We start from the raw sequence: 26,460 nt of genomic DNA, 5'->3' as shown, positions 1-26,460 counted from the left end.
CAGAGTGTATGCTAAATATATATATAGATCTTCTCAGATCTCTTTATTTTTTTCAAAGATTTTATTTATTTATTCATGAGACCCACACAGATGTGCAATTTCCTTTGACTGTTCTTTGATAAAAGGGGTTTGTCCTCTTCCTCTCTACCCATCTTGTTGTGAGGCACATAGGATACAAGCCATGTAGAGCCATGAGTATGAGTAATCACTCTAGGAATACGCTGGCTACTCGACAAGAGAGAGCACGTCCAGGTTCCTGACACCATTGCTGGTCCTACCAGCTTAGAAACACAGTGACTTCACGGAAGAGTTTCAACATACCAGCCTGAACATTTCAATAAGATAAAAATAAAGTATTTTTGTTTAAATCATAGTGATATTTGTCTTTCTCAAATCTTTATCATTAAAATTGTTTCCTAGCCCTGATAGTTCATGTATGTTTAATTTATTTACTATGTAACGTAGTAAAGAATGTTGTTCCGTGCACTTTTTGTAAAATTATTGTGGATATTTTCCTGACCAATTTTGGAGTCCATGACCCCCTGTGCATCTGCTTCCAATTATTGTATAAGTATTCTTTTAAAACTTTTTTTAAAAATTAAAAAGTTATAATAATATTATCAAATTATACTTCACATACAAAATTAAATTAGTTTCATATGTTCAATACAGTGGTTTGACAATTCTGTACATTACTGAATGCTCACCGTGATGTGTCGTCACCACCTATCACCATATAATCATATTGCGATATTATTGAATGTAGTGAGTATATTCCTGATGGTGTATTTTTTATCTCCATGATTTATTTATTTTGTAACTGAAAGTTTGTACTTAATATCCTTTATTTACTTTGTCCATTGCCCCACCCACCTCCCTTCTGGCAACTACCAGTTTTTTCTACCAGTTTTTTCTCTGTGTCTATGACTCTCTTTTCATTTGTTGTTTGTTTTGTTTTCTGGCTCCACACATAAATGAAACTGTTTGATATTTGTCTTTCTCTGCCTGACTTATTTTACTTAGCATGATATCCCCTAATTCTATCCATGTTGCCACAAATGGCAAGATTTCATTATTTTTTATGGCTGAATAAAAATTTATAATATAAGTAACATCTCTACCCACTCATCTATCAGTGGACGCTTAGTTGCTTCCATATCTTGGCTATTGTAAATGAAGCTGTAACAAATATAGGTGCATATATCTTTTAAAATCAGTGTTATTTTCTTTGGGTAAATATTTAGTAGCGGGATTACTGGATAGTATGGTATTTCTATTTTAATTTTTGAGGAATCTCCATACTGTTTTGCACAGTGGCTTCACTAGTTTACATTCCCAGCATTGAATAGTACATGAAGGTTCCCTTTTCTACACATTCTTGCCAACATTCGTTATTTCTTGTCGTTTTGTTCCTAGGCACTCTGGTATAAGGTGATAGCTCATTGTGGGTTAGATTTGCATTTCCCTGTGATTCATGATGTTGAGTATATTTTCATGTGTCCGTTGGCCATCTATGTGTCTTCTTTGGGAACATATCTATTCAGGTTCTCTGCCCATTTTTAAGTCAAATGATTTATCTTTTTGGTGTTAAGTTGTATAAATTTTGTACATATTGGAGTTATTAAGACTTTATTGGATATATCATTTGCAAATATCTCCTTCCATTCATTGGTTGTCCTTTTGTTTTGCTGATGGCTTTTTTTTTACTGTGCAAAGGTTTTTATTTTGGTGCAGTCCAAATCATTTATTTTTGCTTTTGTTTCCCTGGCCTAATGAGATAAATCCATAAATATGTTGCAAAAGTCAATGCCCAAGAGATTACTGCTTCTGTTTTCTTTCAGAAGTTTTATGGGTTTTTAAAATTTTTTTAGGAGTTTTATGGTTTTAGGTTTCACGTTAGATGTTAAATCCATTTTGAGATTTTTTCCCCTCTCCTCCTTCTCTCTCTTTTTGAAATTATTTTTGTGTATAGTGTAAGTTGTCCAGCTTCATTCTTTGTCATGTGGCTGTTCAGTTTAGCCAACACCATTTACTGAAAAGATTGTCTTTCCCCATTGTATATTCTTGCCTTCTTTGTTATAGATTAATTGTTGATATAAGTGGTATGTATTTCTTGAACCCCCAATACCAATTATTAAGTTGTTAATTTATTTGCTCTTTAACAAAAATATTAGTTCTAGTTATTTTACAAGCTGTATGCTAACTATGTAGATCTTCTCCTATCTCTTTATTTTTAAAAAGATTTTATTTATTTATTCATGAGACACACACAGAGAGGCAGAGACACGGGCAGAGGGAGAAGCAGGCTCCATGCAGGGAGACTGATGTGGGACTCGATCCCAGGACTCTGGGATCATGCCCTGAGCTGAAGGCAGACGCTCAAACACTGAGCCCCCCAGGTACCCCTCAGATCTCTTTCTATTTCTGTTATGTCCATGGTTTTGGTCATTTGAACCTCCGTTTGTTATGCTTCTGAATTTTTTATTGGATATTTAAAACCATATTCAAATGTTAATAGCATGGATGATGATTTATTCCTACAAGTAGGATTTCATTCATTCTGACACATATTTAAAGCAGACAACCTTGACCAAAACAAGAAATGAGATTTTTCAACTCTATGTTCCATGCTTTTTGAGAAATGATAATAAGTTCATTGTGCTTATTCTTAGATGTAAGATTTCAGTGTTATCAAGTAAAAGCCTAGGTATTTACTCAGACTACTTCACTCTGGCAAATCATAAATGTCAAATATTTGTCTGCAGAGACTAGGAGACAGCAGGAATTTCTTCTTGGATTGGTCATCAGTTATCTACAGCTTTGTATGTGTGTTCTCAGGTTTCCATTGCTTGCCATTTAGGATTTATCAAATATGTTTAGAGGAAAAAAAAACAAAATATCAAGCTCATTAATCTTCACTTTCCTTTTGTACAGCATCTTTTCTATCCAAGATAAGCCCTGGTTGGCATTGATAGATGTGGATACTATTTCTCTGCGGTCTCATATGAGAGAAGAGAGCAATGCCTCCCATTTTCTGTTGAGATGTTTACCATTCGTTGTATGAGAAAGAGCAATATTTCTAATATTGCTCATAGAAAAAATATGGAATATATGGGATCCTCTCAGTCAACATAATTTTCTCAAAGACCACATCTTCTCAAATCCTAGCTATTTTTGCTCTTTAATGATGCATATATATATATATATATATATATATTTAATGTCTTAAGGGGCAGATTGTTTTTCAATAAACTCTTTTACTTGGTGAAACTTTACCCAGTATTTGCTAATGTAAATATCTCATATTATCAGTGTATTATTTTTTAAAATGTATTTATTTTCTTTTAATTTTTATTATTGAAGTATGTTGACATGTGACATTATGGTAGTTTCATGTATATGACATAATGACTTGACAATTCTATACAATACTCAAAGCTCACCATGATTAAGTGTAGTCACCATCTATCAACATACAATGTTATTACAATATTATTGACTATATTCCTTATGCTGTACTTTTAATTTCTGTGACTCACTTATTTTATAAGTGGAAGTGTGTACCTGTTAATCACCTTCTCATCTTTTTACCCCTCACTCCAACCTCCCATCTGTATACTATTGTTAAAATAAAAAAAAACAACCAAGTCTTTTTTTTTGTATATTTTTTATTGGAGTTCAATTTGCCAGCTTATAGCATAACACCCAGTGCTCATCCCGTCAAGTGCCCCCCTCAGTGCCCGTCACCCAGTCACTCCAACACCAGCCGACCTCCCCTTCTACTACCCTTTGTTCATTTCCCAGACTTAGGTGTCTCTCATGCTCTGTCACCCTCACTGATATTTCCCACTCATTTTCTCTCCTTTCTTCTTTATTCCCTTTCACTATTTTTTATATTCCCCAAATGAATGAGACCATATAATGTTTGTCCTTCTCCAACTGACTTACTTCACTCAGCATAATACCCTCCAGCTCCATTCACGTCGAAGCAACTGGTGGGTATTTGTCGTTTCTAATGGCTGAGGAATATCCCATTGGATACACAGACCACAGCTTCTTTATCCATCATCTGTCAATGGACACCGAGGCTCCTTCCACAGTTTGGCTATTGTGGACATTGCCTCTAGAAACATCGGGGTGCAGATGTCCTCCCGTTTCACTGCATCTGTTTCTTTGGGGTGAATCCCCAGCAGCGCAATTGCTGGGTCGTAGGGCAGGTCTATTTTTAACTCTTTGAGGAACCTCCACACAGTTTTCCAGAGTGGCTGCACCAGTTCACATTCCCACCAACTGTGCAGGAGGGTTCCCCTTTCTCCACATCCTCTCCAACATTTGTTGTTTCATGCCTTGTTCATTTTCCCCATTCTCACTGGTGTGAGGTGGGATCTCATGTGGTTTGGATTTGTATTTCCCTGATGGCACGTGATGTGGAGCATTTTCTCATGTGCTTGCTGGCCATGTCTGTGTCTTCCTCAGTGAAATGTCTGTTCATGTCTTTTGCCCATTTCATGATTGGATTGTCTGTTTCTTTGCTGTTGAGTTGAATAGGTTCTTTATAGATCTTGGATACTAGCCCTTGATCTGATGTGTCATTTGCAAATATCTTCTCCTATTCTGTAGGTTGTCTTTTAGTTTTGTTGACTGTTTCCTTTGCTGCGCAGAAGTTTTTTGTCCTGATTAAGTCCCAATAATTCATTTTTGCTTTGTTTTCCATGCCTTCATAGATGTATCTTGCAAGAAGTTGCTGTGGCCAAGTTCAAAAACGGTGTTTCCTATCTTCTCCTCTAGGATTTTGATGGATTCTTGTCTCACATTTAGATCTTTCATCCATTTCGAGTTTATCTTAGTGTCTGGTTAAGAGAATGGTCTAGTTTCATTTTTCTTCACGTGGCTGTCCAATTTTCCCAGCACCATCCGGCATTATGTTGCCCCAAGCTCTGGTGTTCTTTTTCAGTATTCCCCTGACTATTCCGGGTCTTTTCTGATTCCACACAAATATTTTTTTTAAAGATTTTATTTATTTATTCATGATAGTCACACAGAGAGAGACAGAGAGGCAGAGACACAGGCAGAGGGAGAAACAGGCTCCATGCAGGGAGCCTGATGCGGGACTCGATCCCGGGTCTCCAGGATCACGCCCCGGGCCAAAGGCAGGCGCCACACTGCTGCACCACCCAGGGATCCCTGCACCACCCAGGGATCCCGATTCCACACAAATCTTAAGATTATTTGTTCCAACTCTCTGAAGAAAGTCCATTGTATTTTGATAGGGATTGCATTGAATGTGTACATTGCCCTGGGTAGCATAGACATTTCCACAATATTAATTCTTCCAATCCATCAGCTTGGAATATTTTTCCATCTCTTTGTGTCTTCCTCAATTTCTTTCAGAAGTGTTCTGTAGTTTCTAGGGTATAGATCTTTTATCTCTTCTGTTAGGTTTATTCCTCAGTATTCCCTCTGTCCAAAGATAGCATTATTGAGATATTCAGATTGTCTAACAAATTTCTATTCATTTTTTCATTGGTTTGTCATAATTTGAAATTTTTGGTTATAGATGCCATCTTTTTAAATTTTATTTACTTAGATCATTTTTATATTTTCTTATGATACTATTTACTAAAAGCTAAATTAGGTTTCCTATTGTGTCAGAATACTTGAAATATTGTCTTCCTGAATATCTCATTGTTTTCCAGTCTGAATTTAGAAAGCATCAACCTTTGCCTGCAATTAACTATTATTGCCATCATTACTTTTTCACTTCACATTTTCTCCTCAACCTTCTCACTGGTCCATAATCCATCCATTCTCTTACTCTGCTGTTTCAAACTCCACCTTCCAGAATCATGAGCCATCTTTTTATTGCCATTTTAATATATCTCTCCAATATTTAGCACATTTGATTGCTGCTTTCTATTTGATATAATTTATTTGCTGTGGTTAAATGAAACATTATTTTGTGGGTTTCTCTGGCCCTATTGGCAGTCCTTTATCTTTTTTTTTCTGGTGTCTCCTGTGATTGATCCCTAAATATTAGAAGCCCCAATGCTCCAAACTCTATCTGAACCCTTTCTTTATGTTGTCTTTGCACTCTGCTCACTTTCCTTAATGATGCATCACACCTAATTCCAAATTGTGTTTGTGAGTGTGTGTATGTGTGTAGAATAGCTACAAATGTTCCAATTGTTGACAAATGCCAAAATACAGATTGAGGAAGTTCAGAAAACACAAACAGGAAAGAAACTCCAAAGCAGGCATATATATTTCTAAATTGATGAAAGGCCAAAGCAAAAAGATAATCTTAGGCAACTAAGGGAAAAAACTCTATCACTTACATATAAGCAAGACAATAATTGGGCCTGATCTCATCAGAAGCCATGCAAGCAGAAAGACAATTGGGTGACAGTCTAGAATTCCACATACAAAAATGGAAGTGAAATAAAAACTTTCTCAGGAAAACTAAAACTGAGAGAATATATTGCCAATAGACCTAACCCACAAGAAATGTTAAAGGACTTTCTTCCAGCAAAAACAAAATGATATAAGTTAAAAACTTTAAATATCTCAAGGAACACAGCTTTTCAAAAAATAGAACAAAGGAGGATAAAATGTAATCTGTGTTCTCACTTGAACTACTCAAAGATATAAGTGACTGAATCAATGATGGTAATTATGTATTGGGTGTCAATAGCAAAATGAAATGTATGCAAAATGCATAAGGGAAAAGAGGGATGGATTAGGAATATAGGATCATAACATGCTTAAATTTCTATGTGTTATAAATCTTTTAAGTCAATACAGAATATTTTGAATTATATGTTGTAAACCACTGGACAAATGAAAGAGAGTTTAAATTACTGAAATACTTGCAAATAAAAAAATACTCTTAATATATGATTAGGCTGCGAGTCATAAAGCTAAACTTAAAACTTATGGACATGAGTCCTTACTGACATAAATAAATGTAAGAGAAGGAACAACTCTTCTTTATGGAAGAATTCAAAAAATATAGAGAGAGGTATTGATTTTTCCAAGGAGTAGAGATTATTAACCTTCTCATTTTCTTAGATGTGGGCTATTTTAGTGACTTGCTTCCAAGAAAAAATTACAGACTGGAAAATAAAGCTTCTTTTTTTTTTCACTGCAAAACTTTACCTTAAACAAGTTGTCAAGGAAAATATTAACAGTTCTGAGAAATGTTGATATATGCCCTAGATATGATGTGATGAGAAGGTGCTTGCTTCATCATTCTTATATTCTTCCCCTAAATACATAATCCTAATTTAGTCCTTGGGAAAAGAAAAAGACAAATCCAAATTGAGAAACTCTTTTAATATTGCTTCACAAGTACTCATTCAAACCAACAGGAACATAAACAGCAAGACAGAGAAATATCCAAAGGCCAGATAAGATTGAGTGAGTGAATGCAACGTAGTATCCTGGATTAGAGCCTATAATAGGAAAAGGAAATGAATGAGAAAACTAATGAAATATAAATAAATTCAGAACTATAGTTAATAGTCCTGCATCAAGTCTTGGTTGTTTTCAAGATGGTGGAGGAGCAGGGTCCCCAAGTCACCTGTCCCCACCAACTCACCTAGATAAATTTCAAACCATCTTGAAAACTTATGAATTCGACCCGAGACTTAAAGAGAGAATAGCTGGAACTACAGAGACAAGGGTTTGCTAACAAGGTAGGAAGGTGGGGAAAAAATAAACAAGAATCCAGTGGGGGAAGGAGCCCCCCGTGAGGAGCCACTGGGCTAAGGGGGCAGGAGCCTCGGGAACAGGAAAGCCCAGCCCTGGAAATGCAGGAACTTTAAAAGTCTGCACTGGATTCTTCCCAGATGGAAAAGTGCTCAGCAGGGAACTGGGGGAGGGGGGCTGCAGGGGGTCAGTGGGGCCTCCAGGCTCCCGGGGTCACTAAGACAGGGGCACCCGGGGAGAGCGCACCCACCCCATGGGCCCATCTCCGTAAAGTGCTGGAGGGCTCTGCCGGGCCTGGAGGAAAAGTTGGGGTCAAGGGGGTTGGGGAGAAGGGCTGCACCTGCTGCCTTCAGAAGCCGTGACCCAGGAGGGGGATTCCAGCAGTGTAGGCCCTGGATCCCTGGGTGCCAGGGCACACAGCCCCCATCCTGGGCTCCCCTCCAGCACAGGTGGAGGGGGGGAGGGCTTAGGACAGAGGGGACTCTCCTGCCACCGGGAGCTGTGCGGGTCAGCACCTCCCACCCCGGAGCACCTAGGCCAGTGTGGACTGGGAACTACAGGTGGTTACTGGAGCTGACTCCAGAGCTGGAGAGCTGGCTGCTGCCACTGTTGTTGTTTCTCCTGTGTCATCCTGTGCCTGGAATGCAGTGGGACCACCAGGGGACGGAGGGGTCAGTAGAGGGATTTACGGTATATAGAACGACAGGAATCCTCTAGGGTGAAATTGACTTAGGTCGCAGTTGATATTCTTGATGCAGCCCGCTCATACAGCCACTCTGCACTGAGCAAAATGACTCTAAGGAAGAACTCACCACAAAAGAATCAGACACAGTCCTCTCTGCCACAGAGTTACAGAATTTGGATTACAATTCGAAGTCAGAAAGCCAGTTCAGAAACACAATTATAAAGATACTGGTGGCTCTGGAAAAAAGCATGAAGGATTCAAGAGACTTCATGACTGCAGAATTTAGATCTAATCAGGCCGAAATTAAAAATCAATTAAATGGAATCAATCCAAACTAGAGGTCCTAAGGACGAGGGCTAATGAGGTAGAAGAGTGAGTGACATAGAAGACAACTTAATGACAAGGAAGGAAGCTGAGGAAAAAAGAGAAAAACAATTAAAAGGCCTGAGGAAAGGTTAAGGGAAATAAATGACAGCCTCACAAGGAAAAATCTATGTTTAATTGGGGTTCCAGAGGGCGCCGAGAAGGACAGAGGACCAGAAAGTGTATTTGAACAAATCATAGCTGAGAACTTCCCTAATTTAGAGAGGGAAACAGGCATTTAGATCCAGGAGACAGAGAGGTCCCCCCCTAAAATCAATAAAAACCAGTCAACACCTCAACATTAATGGTGAAACTTGCAGATTCCAAAGATAAAGAGAAAATCCTTAAAGCAGCAAGAGACAAGGGATCCCTAAACTTTATGAGAAGATAGAATAGTAGCAGACTCCCCACAGAGACCTGGCAGACCAGAAAGGACTGGCAGGATTTATTCAGGGTCGTAAATGAGAAGAACATGTAACCAAGAATACTCTATCCAGCAAGGCTCTCATTCAAAATGGAAGAAGAGATAAAGAGCTTCCAAGATAGGCAGAAACTGAAAGAATATTTGACCACCAAACCAGCTCTGCAAGAATTATTAAGGGGGACTCTGTAAAAGAAAGAGGAAGCCCAAGAAACAATCCACAAAGATAAGGACTGAATAGGTATTATGATGACACTAAATTCATATACTTCAACAGTAACTCTGAACATGAATGGGCTTAATGATCCCATCAAAAGACACAGGGTTTCAGGCTGGATAAAAAAGCAAGGCCTATCTATCTGCTGTCTACAGGAGACTCTTTTTATATCTAAGGACACCTACAGCCTGAAAATGAAAGGTTGGAGAACCATTTACCATTCAAATGGTCCCCAAAAGAAAGCAGGGGTAGTAATGCTCATATCAGATAAATTAAAGTTTACCCCAAAGACTGTAGTAAGAGATGAAGAGGGACACTATATCATACTTAAAGGGTCTGTCCAACAAGATGACCTAACAATCATGAATATTTATGCCCCTAATGTGGGAGCTGCCAAGTATATCAATCAGTTAATAATCAAAGTAAAGGCACACTTAGATAATAATACACTAATACTGGGAGACTTCAACACGGCACTTTCTGCAAATGACAGATATTCTAAGCATAACATAACCCAAGAAACAAGAGCTTTAAATGATACACTGGAGCAGATGGATTTCACAGATATTTACAGAACTTTACATGCAAACGCAACTGAATACACATTCTTCTCAAGTGCATCTGGAACTTTCTCGAGAAAAGATCACATACTAGGTCACAAATCAGGTCTTAACTGATACCAAAAGATTGGGATCATCCCCTGCATATTTTCAGACCATAATGCTGTGAAACTAGAACTCAATCACAAGAAGACATTTTGAAGAAACTCAAACATGTGGAGGTTAAGACCCTCCTGCTAAAAGATGAAAGTGTCAACCAGGAAATTAGAGAAGAATTTAAAAGATTCATTGAAAGTAATGAGAATGAAGATACAACTATTCAAAATCTTTGGGATACAGCAAAAGCAGTCCTGAGAGGGAACAGTATCACAATACAAGCATCCCTCAAAAAATTGGAAAAAACTCAAATACACAAGCTAACCTTGTACCTAAAGGAACTGGAGAAAGAACAGCAAATAAAACCTATGCTCAGCAGAAGAAGAGACTAATAAAGATTCGAGCAGAACTCAATGAAATAGAGACCAGAAAAACTGTGGAACAGATTAACGAAACCAGGAGTTGATTCTTTGAAAGAATTAATAAAATAGATGAACCATTAGCCAACCTTATTAAAAACAGAATAGAAAAGACTCAAATTAGTAAAATAGGGAATGAAAAAGGAGAGATCACAACCAATACCAAGGAAATACAAAGGATTTTAAAAGCATAATATGAGTGGCTATATGCCAATAAATTAGGCAATTTAGAGGAAATGGATGCATTTCTGGAAAACCACAAATTAACAAAACTGGAACAGGAAGAAATAGAAAACCTGATCAGGCCAATAACCAGGGAGGAGATTGAAGCAGTCATCTTCAAAAACCTCCCAAGACACAAAAGTCCAGGGACAGATGGCTTCCTTGGGGAATTCTATCAAACTTTTAAAGAAGAAACAATACCTACTCTAGTAACTGTTCCGAAAGGTACAAAGGGATGGAATACTTCCAAACTCGTTTTATGAGGCCAGCATCACCCTAATTCCAAAACCAAACAAAGACCCCAACAAAAAGGAGAAATATAAACCAATATCCCTGATGAACATGGATGCAAAAATTCTCAACAAGATACTAGCCAATAGGATCCAACAGTACATTACGAAGATTATTCCCCATGACCAAGTAGGATTTATCCCCAGGATGTAAGGCTGGTTCAACACTCATAAAGCAATCAATGTGATTGATCATATCAGCAAGAGAAAAAACAAGAACCATAGGATCCTCTCAATATATGCAGAGAAAGTATTTGACAAAATACAGCATCCATTCCTGATCAAAACTCTTCAGAGTGTAGGGATAGAGGGAACATTCCTCAGCATCTAAAAAGCCATCTATGAAAAGCCCACAGTTAAATATCATTTCCATGGGGAAACACTGGGAGCCTTTCACCTAAGATCAGGAGTAAAACACGGATGTCCACTCTCATCACTGCTATTCAACATAGTAGTAGAAGTCCTAGTGTCAGGAATCAGAAAACAAAAAGAAATAAAGGGCATTCAAAGTGGCAAAGAAGAAGTCAAACTCTCCCTCTTCGCCGATGACATGATACTCTACAGAGAAAACCCAAAAGCCTCCACCCCAACATTGCTAGAACTCATATAGCAATTTGGTAGCATGGCAGGATACAAAATCAATGCCCAGAAATCAATGGCATTTCTATACACCAACAATGAGACTGAAGAAAGAGAAATTAAGGAGTCAATCCCATTTACAATTGCACCCAAAAGCATAAGATACCTAGGAATAAACCTAACCAAAGAGGTAAAGGATCTATACCTTAAGAACTACAGAACACTTCTGAAAAAAATTGAGGAAGACACAAAGAGATGGAAAAATATTCCATGCTCATGGATTGGCAGAATTAATATTGTGAAAATGTCAATGCTACCCAGGGCAATTTTCACATTCAATGCAATCCCTATCAAAATACCATGGACTTTCTTCAGAGAGTTGAAACAAATAATCTTAAATTTGTGTAGAATCAGAAAAGACCCCAAATAGCCGGGGGAATATTAAAAAAAAACATATCTGGGGGCATCACAATGCCAGATTTCAGGTTGTACTACAAAGCTGTGGTCATCAAGACAGTGTGGTGCTGGCACAAAAACAGACACGTAGATCAATGGAACAGAATAGGGAACCCAGAAGTGGACCCTCAACTTTGTGGTCATAATATTCCCCAAAGCAGCAAAGACTATCCCCTGGAAAAAGGACAGTCTCTTCAATAAATGGTGCTGGAAAATTGGACACCCACATGCAGCAGAATGAAACTAGACCATTCTCTTACACCAGACACCAAGATAACTCAAAATGGATGAAAGATCGAACTGTGAGACAAGAATCCATCAAAATCCTAGAGGAGAACATAGAAAACACCCTTTTTGAACTTGGCCACAGCAAGTTCTTGCAAGATAAATCTATTAAGGCAAGGGAAACAAAAGCAAAAATGAATTACTGGGACTTCATCAAGATAAGAAGCCTCTGCACGGGAAAAGAAACAGTCAACAATCAACCTACAGGATGGGAGAAGATATTTGCAAATGACACATGAGATGAAGGGCTAGTTTCCAAGATCTATAAAGAACTTATTAACCTCAACAGCAAAGAAACAGACAATCCAATCATGAAATGGGCAAAAGACATGAACAGAAATCTCACAGAGGAAGACATAGACATGGGCAACAGGCACATGAGAACATGCTCCACATCACTGGCCATCAGGGAAATACAATCAAAACCGCAGTGAGATCCCACCTCACACCAGTGAGAATGGGGAAAATTAACGAGGCAGGAAACCACACATGTTGGAGAGGATGTGGAGAAACGGGAACCCCTTGCACTGTTGGTGGGAATGTGAACTGGTGCAGCCGCTCTGGAAAACCGGGTGGAGGTTCCTCAAAGAGTTAAAAATAGACCCTCCCTACGACCCAGCAATTGCACTGCTGGGGATTTACCCCAAAGATACAGATGCAATGAAACACCGGAACACCTGCACCCCGATGTTTATAGCAGCAATGTCTGTTAAAATTGTAAATTAATTACTTTAAACACAATCATTACTACTAAACTATATTATAGAAAAATAAATGAAAATTAACTTTAAGTAAATAAAATGAGAAAGTAAATAAACTCAGTATTTAAAAAAATAAACTTGATTACAAATAAAGACGGTAATAACCTTGGAATAGTGTGTTACTATTAAGTTACTATTAAGTATAATTCAAATTAAACAACATTTTATAGTCTTGACTAATTACAAATTAAAGACAAAGGAGACATGTTGAAAAACGTAGCTCTGGAGCCTGGGTGGCTCAGTTGGTTAAGTGTCTGCCTTCAGTTCAGGTCATGATCCAAGGGTTCTGGGATCCAGCCCTGCATTGGGCTCCAAGCTCAGCAGGAACCTTGTTTCTTCCTCTGCTTCTGCCATTCCCCCTTCTTGTGTTCTCTGACTCTCTCTCTCTGTCAAACAAATAAATAAAGTCTTTTAAAAATTTAAGAAAAATGAGTGAGAACATACACTGTTTGTCCTCCAATTGACTTACTTCACTCAGCATAATACCCTCCAGTTCCATCCACGTTGAAGCAAATGGTGGGTATTTGTTGTTTCTAATGGCTGAGTAATATTCCATTGTATACATAAACCACATCTTCTTTATCCATTCATCTTTCGATGGGCACCGAGGCTCCTTCCACAGTTTGGCTATTGTGGACATGGTTGCTAGAAACATCGGGGTGCAGGTGCCCCGGCATTTCATTGCATCTGAATCTTCGGGGTAAATCCCTAACAGTGCAATTGCTGGGTCGTAGGGCAGGTCTATTTTTAATTCTTTGAGGAACCTCCACACAGTTTTCCAGAGTGGCTGCACCAGTTCACATTCCCACCAACAGTGTAAGAGGGTTCCCTTTTCTCCGCATCCTCTCCAACATTTGTGGTTTCCTGCCTTATTAATCACTCATTTGGGGAATATGAATAATAGTGAAGGGGAATATAAGGGAAGGGAGAAGAAATGTGTGGGAGATATCAGAAAGGGACACAGAACATAAAGACTCCTAACTCTGGGAAACGAACTAGGGGTGGTGGAAGGGGAGGAGGGCGGGGGGTGGGGGTGAATGGGTGACGGGCACGGAGGGGGACACTTGACGGGATGAGCACTGGGTGTTATTCTGTATGTTGGTAAATTGAACACCAATAAAAATTAATTTATAAAAAAAATAAAAATAAAAAAAATAAAAAATAAATAAATAAAAAAAAATAAAAAAAAATAAAATAAGTATTGCTATTTGGTAAAAAAAAAAATAAATAAAAATTTAAGAAAAATGTAGTTCAATGTTGTTCCTTTATCTAGAAGGAAAAGGAAATAAGATGCAAAAAAAGTATATATCTAATAAAGAATATAGGGAACATTAACTTCTGTGGAACAGTTTTTGTGAATAAAACTTGAAAGAGATTAAGATATTATAGGGATAAAGGGGAAAAAAAGAGGAATCTGTGTATTGAAAGCTGCTATTGAATATGCTGGCATTATTTGAAACTTCTTTGTCCATTTCAATCTATATTATATAATAGGATACTCATTTGTTTGAGAAAGAAACAATTTTGTGTATCATATTCATGAAGGCAGTTTTTACTTGCTGGTTCCAAAAAGTGTAGATGAAAGGATTCAAAAGTGGAGCCACGGAAGTGTTGAGCACTGCAATTCCCTTGGAAAAAGATGTTCTTTGACTGATGGCTTAACATACAGGAAGATGCAGCTGCCGTAAGAAAGGGATATCACAATCATGTGAGAAGAATATGTTGAAAAAGCCTTTTTCCTCTGATTGACTGAAAGGATTTTTAGAATTCTTAATGCAATATAGGTGTATGATATTATCACCATTACCAATGTGACTATGGGTGTCACCAAAGCAGAGATGTATCCCATTGTCTCTAAGAGCTGTGTGTCTGAGCAGGAGATCTGCAGCAGGGGGGTTGTGGCAGAGTAGAAATGATCAACAATATTGAAAGCAGAGAAGTCAAGATTTAAGCCTAAGGGGAGAGGTGGAAAGATGACAAAAGACCCAGCAAGCCAACAACAGAAGACAAGTCGCATGCAGATCTTACTGCTCATGATGGTTGTGTAATGCAGGGGCTTACAAATGGCAACATAGCGGTCATAGGACATAGCTGCCAGCAAGCAAAATTCAGATGCACCAAGAAGGAAGGTAAAAAACAGTTGAGCTGCAAGCAATTAAAGGAAATGGTTTTGGGGCAGCCTGGGTGGCTCAGCAGTTTAGCACCACCATCGGCCCAGTGCGTGATCCTGGAGACCCGGGATCGAGTCCCATGTGGGGCTCCCTGCTTGGAGCCTGCTTCTCCCTCTGCCTGTGTCTCTGCATCTCTCTCTCTCTTTGTGTGTCTTTCATGAATCTGCAGCAAGGGGGTTGTGTCACAGTAGAAATGATCTACAATTTAGGGATGCATGTTGTAGTATAGGAAATTTATGAGAAGGAAAAAATACATGGGGGTCTTGAGATGAGTAACACCAGGGTGAGTGTGCTGATGGTTAAGTTGCCAAAGATGCTCAGCAAGTAGGTGAGAAGCAGGAAGACAAATAACACAACTTTCAATTGTGGATCATCAGCCAGACCTGCCAGGATAAACACTATCCCTTGCGTGTGGTTTCCCACCACTGTCCTCTACTTTCTCAGGTCTAAATAGGAAAGAAAAAAGAAAGAGAGAAATTGATGATCCCAATGGAAAAATGACAGTGATTTAAGTGTTTAAGGTAAAGTTAGCAAAATGATGTTTCAAATAGAATAACATAATGTTTATTCATGTGTTGAAAGATGGATTTGCCGGGATAAACAATAGTTTGCATTTCCAGAGTATCTGGACAGAGAATTTCATCTTTAATTTGCAGTTCTACCAGAGAATAATCTATGTGATGATAGCAATTGTTGATTGTTTTTATATAAGAGGAAATATCAGAGGGAAATTAGAGATACTTTCACAGCATGGAAAAAATTCTTCCTCTATCTTGATTTTATGCAGGAGTTGAGATGGATATCATTTCTTATTCAATTAAGAGGTTTGCATTCTAGAACCGATTATTGTCATTAAGGCATATCAGGAAATGATTTTCATAAAATATACACACACATACCTCCCAATCATCAATAAACAGGGTTAATACAACTTTATCATTTTACTAAACTAATTATATTCAAATGCTTGATTCTCCTGTCATTTCTTTCATGGCTAATGAGATACAGTTTCAGAGAAGTGAATAGGAAATATCCTGACTAATTTTGTTTTCTGGCCTTAGTAGTATTTCCATCCCATCAATGTTGTTATCATCTCCACTCTTACACAGTGTATTCCCAAACAAAATCAGCATGTGGTGTGTATAAAAAGAAAGTGCAGGTTTCCTTTCAAGGTTATGATTCTGAAAAAAAAAAGTAAATGACAGTAATGAATACAGAAGGAGATAGAAATATATAAATATTGGTTCACGGAATCATATGAGTGGGGGAAAGAAGATATAGACAAAGCTTTATGGAAACCTAGAGAAGTATGAAGGGGTTTTAGAAATAGGAGAGTGAAGGGCGCCTGAGTGGCCGAGCCAAATAAGCGGTGGTCTATTGATTTTGGCTCAGGTCATGATCTCAGGACCCTGGGATCAAGACCCGAGTCTGACTCTGTGCTCAGCATGGAGTCTGCTTCTCTCCCTCTCCCTCTTCCCTTCCCTCTGCTCTCTGTCTCTTTCTCTCTCTCAAATAAATAAATAGATTTAAAAAAAAAAAGAGGATAGTAAGCTTAGGGAAAAAATTGGAAGAAGCAAATTATTAAGTAAGGATTAAAAGAAGATTAAAGCATTAAAATTTGTAATAATCTTAAAATTAAAGTATGTAAATTAGTCAGTATAGTAAATAAAAACTATAAGAAAATGTTTACCATAAAATTTCTCTCCATCTGCTTCTATGCTTTACACTTTGTGATCAGCATGACCTAAAAGAGATGAAGAGGTATGTGGTAAATTTCAAACAGAGTGAGTCACAGACAAAATTTTAGAAGACGTGTATTTTCCCTATCATAAGAATATTCAAATATCTGGCTAACACATAATTATTATTTTTTAAATATTTTATTTATTTATTTATTCATGAGAGACACAGAGAGAGAGGCAGAGACACAGGCAGAGGGAGAAGCAGGCTCCATGCAGGGAGCCCGACGTGGGACTCGATCCTGGGACCCCAGGATCAGGCCCTGGGCCGAAAACGGTGCTAAACCACTGAGCAAGCCGGGCTGCCCAAGCTAACACATAATTAAATAAATACGAACTATAAATAAGCATAGTTATTACAATACGTGGCATATATGAAACAAGGTAATCAGATTATTTTGGTTTGCACAGCTATCAAATTAGAGATCAGTTTGAAAGAGTATTTTTTTTCCAAGTTGTCCTCTGAAAAGTACAATTTCTACCAATGATTATAGGTCAGTTTATAGTGCTTTTAAAAAAATTGATTCCAAGGAAGATTTCTTTCCTCAGTTTCTTCATATCAAATACATAAAATGATTAAAATTTAATAATGGGCCCCAGATAAGACTATGTTTTCTGTTCTGAGAATATCAATATAATTATTTCCAATCTCAAAAACATACATTATTTCAAAGACATAGAAGTAAAAATAAACATACAAGTACAAATAAAATTTGTTACTAGTCATACCTAGAGGCATTTATAGGAGGATTCTAAAATAAAAAATAAGATCTGTTGTCAAAGTCATGTTACTAATTGAGTGAATAAAAGAGAGGACTGCTGTTTCTCCTTCACATTTCTTTTACATTCACGTCATCGTGAAATGATGGGTCATACATTTTTATTCATGTACAAAAATTACTCCAATGGCAACAACTGTAGGAATGCTTATATCTAAAACATCTAAATCATGCTTTTACTATGTCAGGTTATTTCTTTGTCCACCTTCCACGATGCACACACTAACCGTCCCCCCAACATGCGTGTGCAAACATTAGCACGGTCATGTTACAAAACCATTAGAAGTTAGGCCTAGGTTAGAGCTTGTGAATACTAGGGAAGCTTTTAAAAGGTAATTTTTCAATACTAAATTTTCATTGTATTCTTTTTTCTTGATTTCCCTTAAATCAAAATTTAAAGGTTAAAAAAAATAAGGTTAATACCATAATTGTAAAAATAGGAGAAAATGGGTTAAAATATATCTAATGAAAATATGGCTTTAAATTTTAGACATACCAATTGCTTTCATCGTTTTGAGTCCTAAATCAGTCTACCAAACACTTAAACAGCACACTTTTTTCTTGAAGTTGTTAAACAAATTTATTCAAAGTAGCTCTGTTTCAATTTTTAACTCTTTTATTATCATGCTAAACAGACAACACTAACATTGAATGAATCCCTCTACCCCACAATCTATGATCGTTTTTCTTATCTACTCACCACAACTTTGTAAATGGTTTTAGGGCTTTTTTCCCCAGATTTTTAGACTAGTATATTAAATTTCCCCATTACTACAATTTACTTTTTTTATATATTGAATGCTTTTCTTAGTATTATTCACAGTGCTGTATAAAATTCATCAACACTTAATCCCATTGAATATTTATGCCTTCTGTGCCCTGAAGGAAAATATCTAAAGATTAGGAAGAGTTCCCAGAGGATATGAGATCCAAGAACACAATTCCCAAAGGGTCACAAATTTATGCATTATACGTGAGTTTTCCCCAAGCACTAAATACATAATAGAAGAAATTTATATATATATATATATTTTCAAAACTACTTTTAATTATGTCTCCAAAGCTTTCAGTATAGATTTCCTTAATCTGTGTTTGGCCTTCCACACAGATGTATTCTGATATCCCAAGTACAGAGAAATACAAGAAATTGGAAGTTGAAAAAGAAAAGATTATTTTACTTGTTAATAACAAGTGACAATATTAGTTGGAGAATTTATTAGCCTGTCATGGCCTGTCAATTGTACCCGAAATACCTGACATTTTATGTTCTATGTATATTTTTTTTTCCAATTCTGAATTCAGTCTTTCCTCCAAATAATCTTTACAAAATGGTCTAGTAGAACTTAAACTGATATTTCATGACACTCAAGCATTCTCCACTTCCTCTGTATTAAAGGAATATTTATCTATGTAAGCTAACCTTCCTTGCAACTTGTTGTGACCATGTGACTAAATTATGAGCAAAGGATATAAGAGGAGATGTTGTGCAATTTCCAAGTATTATCCTTTGATAAAAGGGGTTTGCCCTCTTCTTCCTCGCTACCTTCTCTCGTTGCTGTGATGATATCAGCACATGGGATGGCAAGCCATTTGGAGCCATGAGCATGGGTAACCATACCAGGAATACACGGACTACTCAGCAAGAGAGAGCACACCCAGGTTCCTGACACAATTGCAGGTCCTACCCACTTAGAAACACAGTGACTTCACGGAGGAGTTTCAACATAGCAGCCTTAACATTTAAACAAGATAAAAATAAAGTCACTATTGTTTAAAGTGCTGTGATATTTGTCTTTCTCATACTCTACCAAATCCATGGTATTAATCAAAACCTGAGTAGGGTCTGAACTTTTACCTTGAGTCTAACAGGTTGACCCACCATCATTTCATAGATACTGACAGAGCCATATCCTACTGAGTCAATGACAGAAAACTGTATTATTTATTATATAGCAGGAAGCGGGAGCTTCATGTTCTCATCAGCTCCCTTTACCCCTAAATTCCCTGCAGGGAAGGACCCTAATGGCTATTGTGGTTTACACAAGGCACCTACATCTAAGCCTGAGGATCCTCTAAGCTAGCAATTATCAGTCTTTTAAAGAGAAAAATCTGCCTAATTTTGCCTTACTAGAAGACAGTATCTTTAATATTCTGCTAAGGGGAAACAATCTCCTAAATCTATTACAAAACATTCTTGAATAGAGAGTCCAGAACAAAAACTATCAAAATATGTAGAAATGTTTCAGAATGTCCTCCCACCAAAATCCACCCCTCATTTCTAAACCTCATCTTCTGCTGCAAATTCACCAAGGTCTGCTCCTCTGTTGACCTCTCTGATTAATCTGCTGATCTCTTTTATCACTCCCAAGATGCACTGACAGTGTCCTCCAAAACGATGCAAACCAATGACCAGACTCACACAAGTAGAAACCCAAGAGTGCCCGAAGTATTTTAGAAAGAATTTACAATTTTGGAGGCTGGCAGCCAAGTTAAACGTGCACCATTTATATTACAGGTTAGCAGTGCCTCCAACACAGCTTTCAGCTGGTTAGTAAGACTGTGGCCTCCCGATTCAATAACTTGTTTTTGGAGGGACTGCAAGTATATTTAATCCAGTCTGTCCTTTTTGTTCAAGCCGTCAGCCACGTGACATTTGTCTGCTCCAGTATATGACTTAAAATAGGAGTGAGGAAGATATTTCGAAGTGTTTTGTGCTGACTAAAAAACCTAAGAAAGAACACATATTGGTGAGGATGTGGAGACAAAGGAAACCTTGTACACTCTTGGTGGGAATGCAAACTGTTGCAGCCACTGTGGAAAACACTGTGGAGGTTCTTCAAAAAATTGAAAATAGAACTACCATATGATCCACTAATTCCACTACTGGGTAGTTACCCAAAGAATATGAAAACACTAATTTGAAAGAATATTCGAACCCCTATGTTTACTGCAGCACTTTTTACAATAGTCAAATTGTTGAAGCAACTACTGATTGATGAATGGATAAAGATATGATATCTATCTTCAATTATAATATTATATTTATATAAAATATAAAAATATAAATATAATGTAAAAATAATATAATATATGTATTATGTATATTACTATTATGTATTATTATGTAATATATTAATATTTGTTTATTATTATGTATAATAATATGTGTATAAGTAATATTGTATTATGTAATACATAATATTATACATATTATGTATGTTTTATATATATATACAATTGAATAGTACTCAGTCATAAAAAAATGAAATCTCGTCATTTGCAACAACATGGATGAATCTAAAGGATATAATGCTAAGTGAAATAAGTCAGAGAAAGACAAATACCATAGGATTTCAATCATATGTGGAATTTAAGAAACAAAACAAAGAAAAAAAGACAAACCAAAAAGTAGATTCTTAACTATTGAGAACAAACAAACGGTTACTAGAGGGAAGGCGAGTGGAGTGATGGGTAAAATAGATGAAGGGGATTAATAACACACCTAATGTGATGACGACTGAGTAATGTATACAATTGTTGTTCACTATGTTGTACATCTGAAGTGAATATTGAAATGTTAATTTTATGGGAATTAAAATAAATTTTAAAAAGAAGTATTTTGCGTGAGGGTGAAAGAAGGTGAGAGAAGTGACAAGGGAGTGCTAGAATGGTCCCCTATTGTCTCTGTTGCCTTCACAGAACCATCTGGTGGAGGATGGCTTACCTGACAGGCAAGTATTTTTAAGGCCTTTGCACTGGAGTATTTGTCTTCTGTAGGTAGGCTCTAGGAACAGTTCTTAATTTTCTTTTCTTTTCTTTTTTTTTTCTAAATTTAATTTTTATTGGTCTTCAATTTGCCAACATATAGAATAACACCCAGTGCTCATCCCATCAAGTGCCCCCCTCAGTAAGGGAGACAGAACATGGGAGACTCCTAACTCTGGGAACACTTCTTAATGACAAAGATTATTAACAGTCTTCTGAGGTCTAAGGTGTCCTCCTGCCTGATGCCAGGTTTTTTTCTCTCTCTCTACTTCTACAAAATCTGAGCAGTCCATTCCAGGGCTGTAATTTCCCTGGTTTCCAGTTATTCCCTACAGATACTCAGACCTTTCAGCTAGAAGGGTCAGGTGCATGAGGGACAAGGACATTTTTATAAAACTTATCCAGAATTAAGCTTACATCTATAGACTCTTTGTGGCCATGTTGCCACCTAGAATGTGTACCAACCAAACTAATTTGAGTTTGTTAAAGCAATAAGATAACAACGTTTTGGGTGATATCATTAAATTTATTAGACTTGTAACCTTAGGTTCCTGTAGACTGTGACAGTTTCTTAGACATTTCTTATTTTGATAACCAAGACAGTTTTGAGAAGTACTTGTCAAGCAACTTCTAGATATCTCACTTTATTGGAATTTGTCTGTTCTGGATACTCTCAGGTGACGAGCAAGGGAATATATGTTTATACCTAACCAGATCTATACACACAAATATGTGTTTGCATATGTTTCCTTCTGTATCTACGTTAAGCTACTCATGAATTCATACTAATATCTTCCACTTTAACCCAATATCACATGAATCATTCTACATTTGTCCTCTTGCTCATATGTATCACTCCAACAGTGAAACAATGGCTCCTACCATCTGCCAATGACTCAATTATTCCATTACAATAGAAATGTATTATAGAAGCAACTTCATCAACCAGAATATGGGACTTTTGACTTGAGTCTTACTAATTCACTCATTTCTACACATAAGTTAGCATCTTTTTCTTCCCCTCTCTCCATTCAGTGAGGTTGTTTCATACATTCATAATACAATTAAATCTTTCTGCATTATATTTTAAGATCCTGGATCTATTTTTTTTAATTTGCACACATTAGAGTTATTCTTTCTTTCTTTTTCTTTCTTTCTTTCTTTCTTTCTTTCTTTTTCTTTCTTTCTTTTTTCTTTCTTTCTTTTTCTTTCTTTCTTTCTTTCTTTCTTTCTTTCTTTCTTTTTCTTTCTTCTTTCTTTCTTTCTTTTTCTTTCTTTTTCTTTTTCTTTCTTTCTTTCTTTCTTTCTTTCTTTCTTTCTTTCTTTCTTTCTTTCTTTCTTTCTTTTTTTCTTTCTTTCTTTCTTTCTTTTCTTTTTCTTTCTTTCTTTTAGGTATGAACAGCATTGAAAGGAATCGTAATTGCTGGTCTGAAATGAAAGTGGGGTATTTATAGTGTTTCTACTGCATGTGAAAAATCATCCTAAATATATTGTTAACACAGATATGCTCAGAGCCAAGTAGAAAACCATGGAGTTCACCTTCCCTCATTAACAAATAATACATCAAAGCATCTTTCCTTGGCAAAATTGCAGTATTTGCTACTACTATCAAATACTTTTGAAAATGATGTAGGAATGGTGATCCATCCCACATAGCCATTTAATTAAAATATTTACCTGCCCTACCCCAGATGAATCTTAAAGCATGACAGTAGATTCATATACTGAATTAGTTGGTAACACCAATTGCAACTGTGTTTTAAATTATGTTCCATTTGTTAGTTTAAATCCAAAACAGTCTTGGGACTAAATACTGAGTTGTTGAATTTTGAACCTATTTTTATGGACTAATAGAACATAACAGGTAGATTGCATCACCTTGATATAGTAAAGTAGACAAGATAGCAGACCTTCATCCTGGCTTTAGGGCCATCTCTGGCTTCTTGATGTAATTTAGACCATTGACAAGCAAACCACAACCTTCAGGACAAGCCCACAGGCTGTTTTTGTACAGCCTTCTCTCTAGGGATGGTTTTTACATTCAAAGGGTCAGAAGAGGAAGTAGGGAGAATAGGACAATGGAGGAAGCATTTAATGGTATATTTTCAAAAAATGTATCAGAGAATCAGAATTTCTCACACAAAGTATTTTTAAATACACATCTTTAAATACACATTAAATATACATTACAAGTAGACATATTCCAAATTTCTCTTTTCTATGATAACAAATACCCATCAATAGTATGCTTGCATCAAGACATTTCCCCACCACTCTATCCCAAAATGCATGGAATTTTAATAGTATATAAAAAGTAACAGGTTTTCAAAAAGAAATGCATTAAGCTGAAGAAATTTAAAAATTGTTTGCTTGAAATTATTGCCATGGTTATTGTTACTGAAGATTATATAAGTTCATTGAGTATGAAAACGCTCATCCACCCATTTGGAAAACTTGGAAATATTTTAATCTCTATTAAAATATTCCAAATAAAGACTTTCTGTCCACTTTGAAACGATTTATATAGAAATAAAAGTTTAGGCAGCAGATTTACATTAGAGAAGACAGAAATGTAGTAATTTAATATCAAAAAAATTCAAATAGGACAGAAGAAAAATTATTGTCATTTTCACTTCTTCTGATGTGAGTGGCATGCATTGTGAAGTGTCCATTTTGAGCTATGAAAGGCCCTAGCAAGTATAAAGATCAAATAGGCTTAGAATAAGACTTTCACATAATTTATCACAAAATTAAGCTGATATTTGCAAATATAATAATATGTGTTTTAACAACTTGAATCTAATAGTTGTACCATTAACATTAAAATTAATTTGTATCACAGTTATACTATAAAATATATTGATTCTTTTGCCTAATTTCCTTGCTCAATTTCTATTTTTCTATTAACATGTTTAAATATTCTATACTATAGTAAATATATAATTTATGAACAAATATACATATACTATGAAATTTAAGTGTTTTGTTTGAGTTTTGTTTTTTTACTGGTAGAGTGTGTGATAAAGAATAATAATAACAAGGTAAAGAAATTTAGAAACTGTTTGAAATGATTGCCATGATCTCTATTTACAGAAACAAAAAAAATCCATATTATTTAAAGACATAGTGATTAGTGATTCAATTTCCCTCATAGTTATAGGTCTATTCCTATTTTTTATTTTGCCTTGAGTCAGTGACAGTTTGTGGGTTCCTAGAAATATGTGCTTTTCAGCTAAGTTTTAAAAATGTAGGTGGTGCATTAACTCTATATAGAATATGTGTAAAATTGAATCTCTGAATTCCACAACAGTGGAAAGGAACATGGAAAAAATTAAAGTCTAACGTTGTCTTCCTCTGAGAGAATTTTAAGAGGAAATAGATAAAACACCAAATAAAGACACAAATGATTTTGGCCCAAATAAGGGACAGATAGGGGAGAGAATTAGGCTTTGGAGATTAGTCAGGCCACTTGAAAATTATGTCAGGAAGAATAGTCAATATTATTTTGGATACAAGCATTGAAGCACCCCACCTTTCTTGCTGTCTTTTACTCACGATCTCAGTGATAACACCAAAATGGTTCACTTCACTGAGAAAATCTCCATCTTTTTGGTCATGTGCATAAAAGCGTCTTTCACTTGTTTGTTTCTCAGTGTATAAATGAAGGGATTCAACATGGGGGCAACAGAGGTATGAGCAGGGCTATCCCTTTATTTAAAGATACTCTATCCTTTGCAGAGGGTTTCACATACATGAAGATGCAGCTGCCATATGAAATGGATACAACCACCATGTGAGAAGAACATGTAGAAAAGGCTTTCTTCCTTTGTTGAGAAGAAGGTATCTTCAGAATAGTCCTGATGATGTTTGCATAGGAGAGGATCACGAATGCCAGTGTAACCAGGAGGGTCAAAATGGCTGAGAGAAGCGCCATTAATTCTATTACATCTGTATCTGTGCAAGAGAGCTGTAATATAGGAGAAAAATCACAGAAGAAATGATCTATAGTGTTGGCGGCACAGAAATCTAGCTGGAGACCCACAAGGAGCGGTGGAACGACTACTATAAAACCAGCTAACCATGAAGCAAAGACCAACAAGTTGCAGACTCTGTCATTCATGATGGTGGTGTAATGCAGGGGTTTGCAAATGGCAACATAGCGGTCATAAGACATGGCAGCCAGAAGAAAAAATTCAATTGCACCCAAGACAATAGTAAAAAACAGCTGTGTCGCACAACTGTTGTAAGAAATGGTCCTATCACCCGTTGCCATGCTGACAAGAAATTTGGGGATGCAGACAGTTGTGAATGAGATCTCTAAAAATGAGAAACTTCGGAGGAAGAAATACATGGGTGTTTTTAGATGAGAATCCAGTAGGGTGAGGATGATTATGGTTAGATTCATAGTGACACTCAACATGTATGTGAAAAACAGGAGAAGGAAAATGACCGCTTGCAATTGTGGATTATCAGTCAGTCCAAGAAGAATAAAAGTTGTTACTGTGGTGTGGTTTCTCATGGCTGACTTCTACCAAAATAATAATAAAATGAAGATTAAGAAAAAAATGAGAAGTGAAGGGGTAAGTCTGTGGGAGATGCCTATTAGCTTGAGATCATCCATATACCTGTTGCTCCTAACATCCAAACTCCCTCAGGATTCTGCTGGTCAACAGTAACAGCCTTTAAAGTTTCACTCGTGTAATTTGTACTCAAGATTTCACTAACTTAATGCAAGCCTCTGAGTTTCTTTTCTCAAGTGTCATAAATTCAGGTATTCCAAACCAATAATATGTGGCATTGAGAAAGTCATATAAAAATAGAAACAAAGAAATGGAAAAATTGTCGTAATATTTTGACTTACATCTTCAATAGTTGCAACTTTTTCCAGTCTATTTAGTTTATATTAAATTATCTTACACCATCAAGTGACTCATTCTTCTTGTTA

The 26,460-nt window shown here is 36.5% G+C and overlaps 1 protein-coding gene and 1 pseudogene across 1 annotated transcript; both read right to left on the bottom strand.

Moving 5' to 3' along the window:
- Window positions 1–14,560: 14,560 nt before the first annotated feature.
- LOC129517271 (olfactory receptor 6C74-like) lies at window positions 14,561–18,259 on the bottom strand (annotated as a pseudogene).
- A 6,926-nt stretch (window positions 18,260–25,185) lies between these two features.
- LOC129517412 (olfactory receptor 6C74) lies at window positions 25,186–26,034 on the bottom strand. The gene has a single exon (XM_055337223.1). The coding sequence runs from the start codon at window positions 26,032–26,034 to the stop codon at window positions 25,186–25,188; it is 849 nt and encodes a 282-aa protein (XP_055193198.1).
- Window positions 26,035–26,460: the final 426 nt, after the last annotated feature.

This window comes from Nyctereutes procyonoides, unplaced genomic scaffold (assembly GCF_905146905.1).
Source record: "Nyctereutes procyonoides isolate TBG_1078 unplaced genomic scaffold, NYPRO_anot_genome, whole genome shotgun sequence".
In the NCBI taxonomy this organism is placed as follows: Eukaryota; Metazoa; Chordata; class Mammalia; order Carnivora; family Canidae; genus Nyctereutes; species Nyctereutes procyonoides.
Note: the sequence above shows the minus strand (reverse complement) of the source record. Positions and strands in the feature narration are given on the sequence as shown.

What these genes read in the sequence shown, in the direction of transcription:
- LOC129517412 (XM_055337223.1), bottom strand. Translation starts at nt 26,034, where the DNA reads ATGAGAAACCACACCACAGTAACAACTTTTATTCTTCTTGGACTGACT.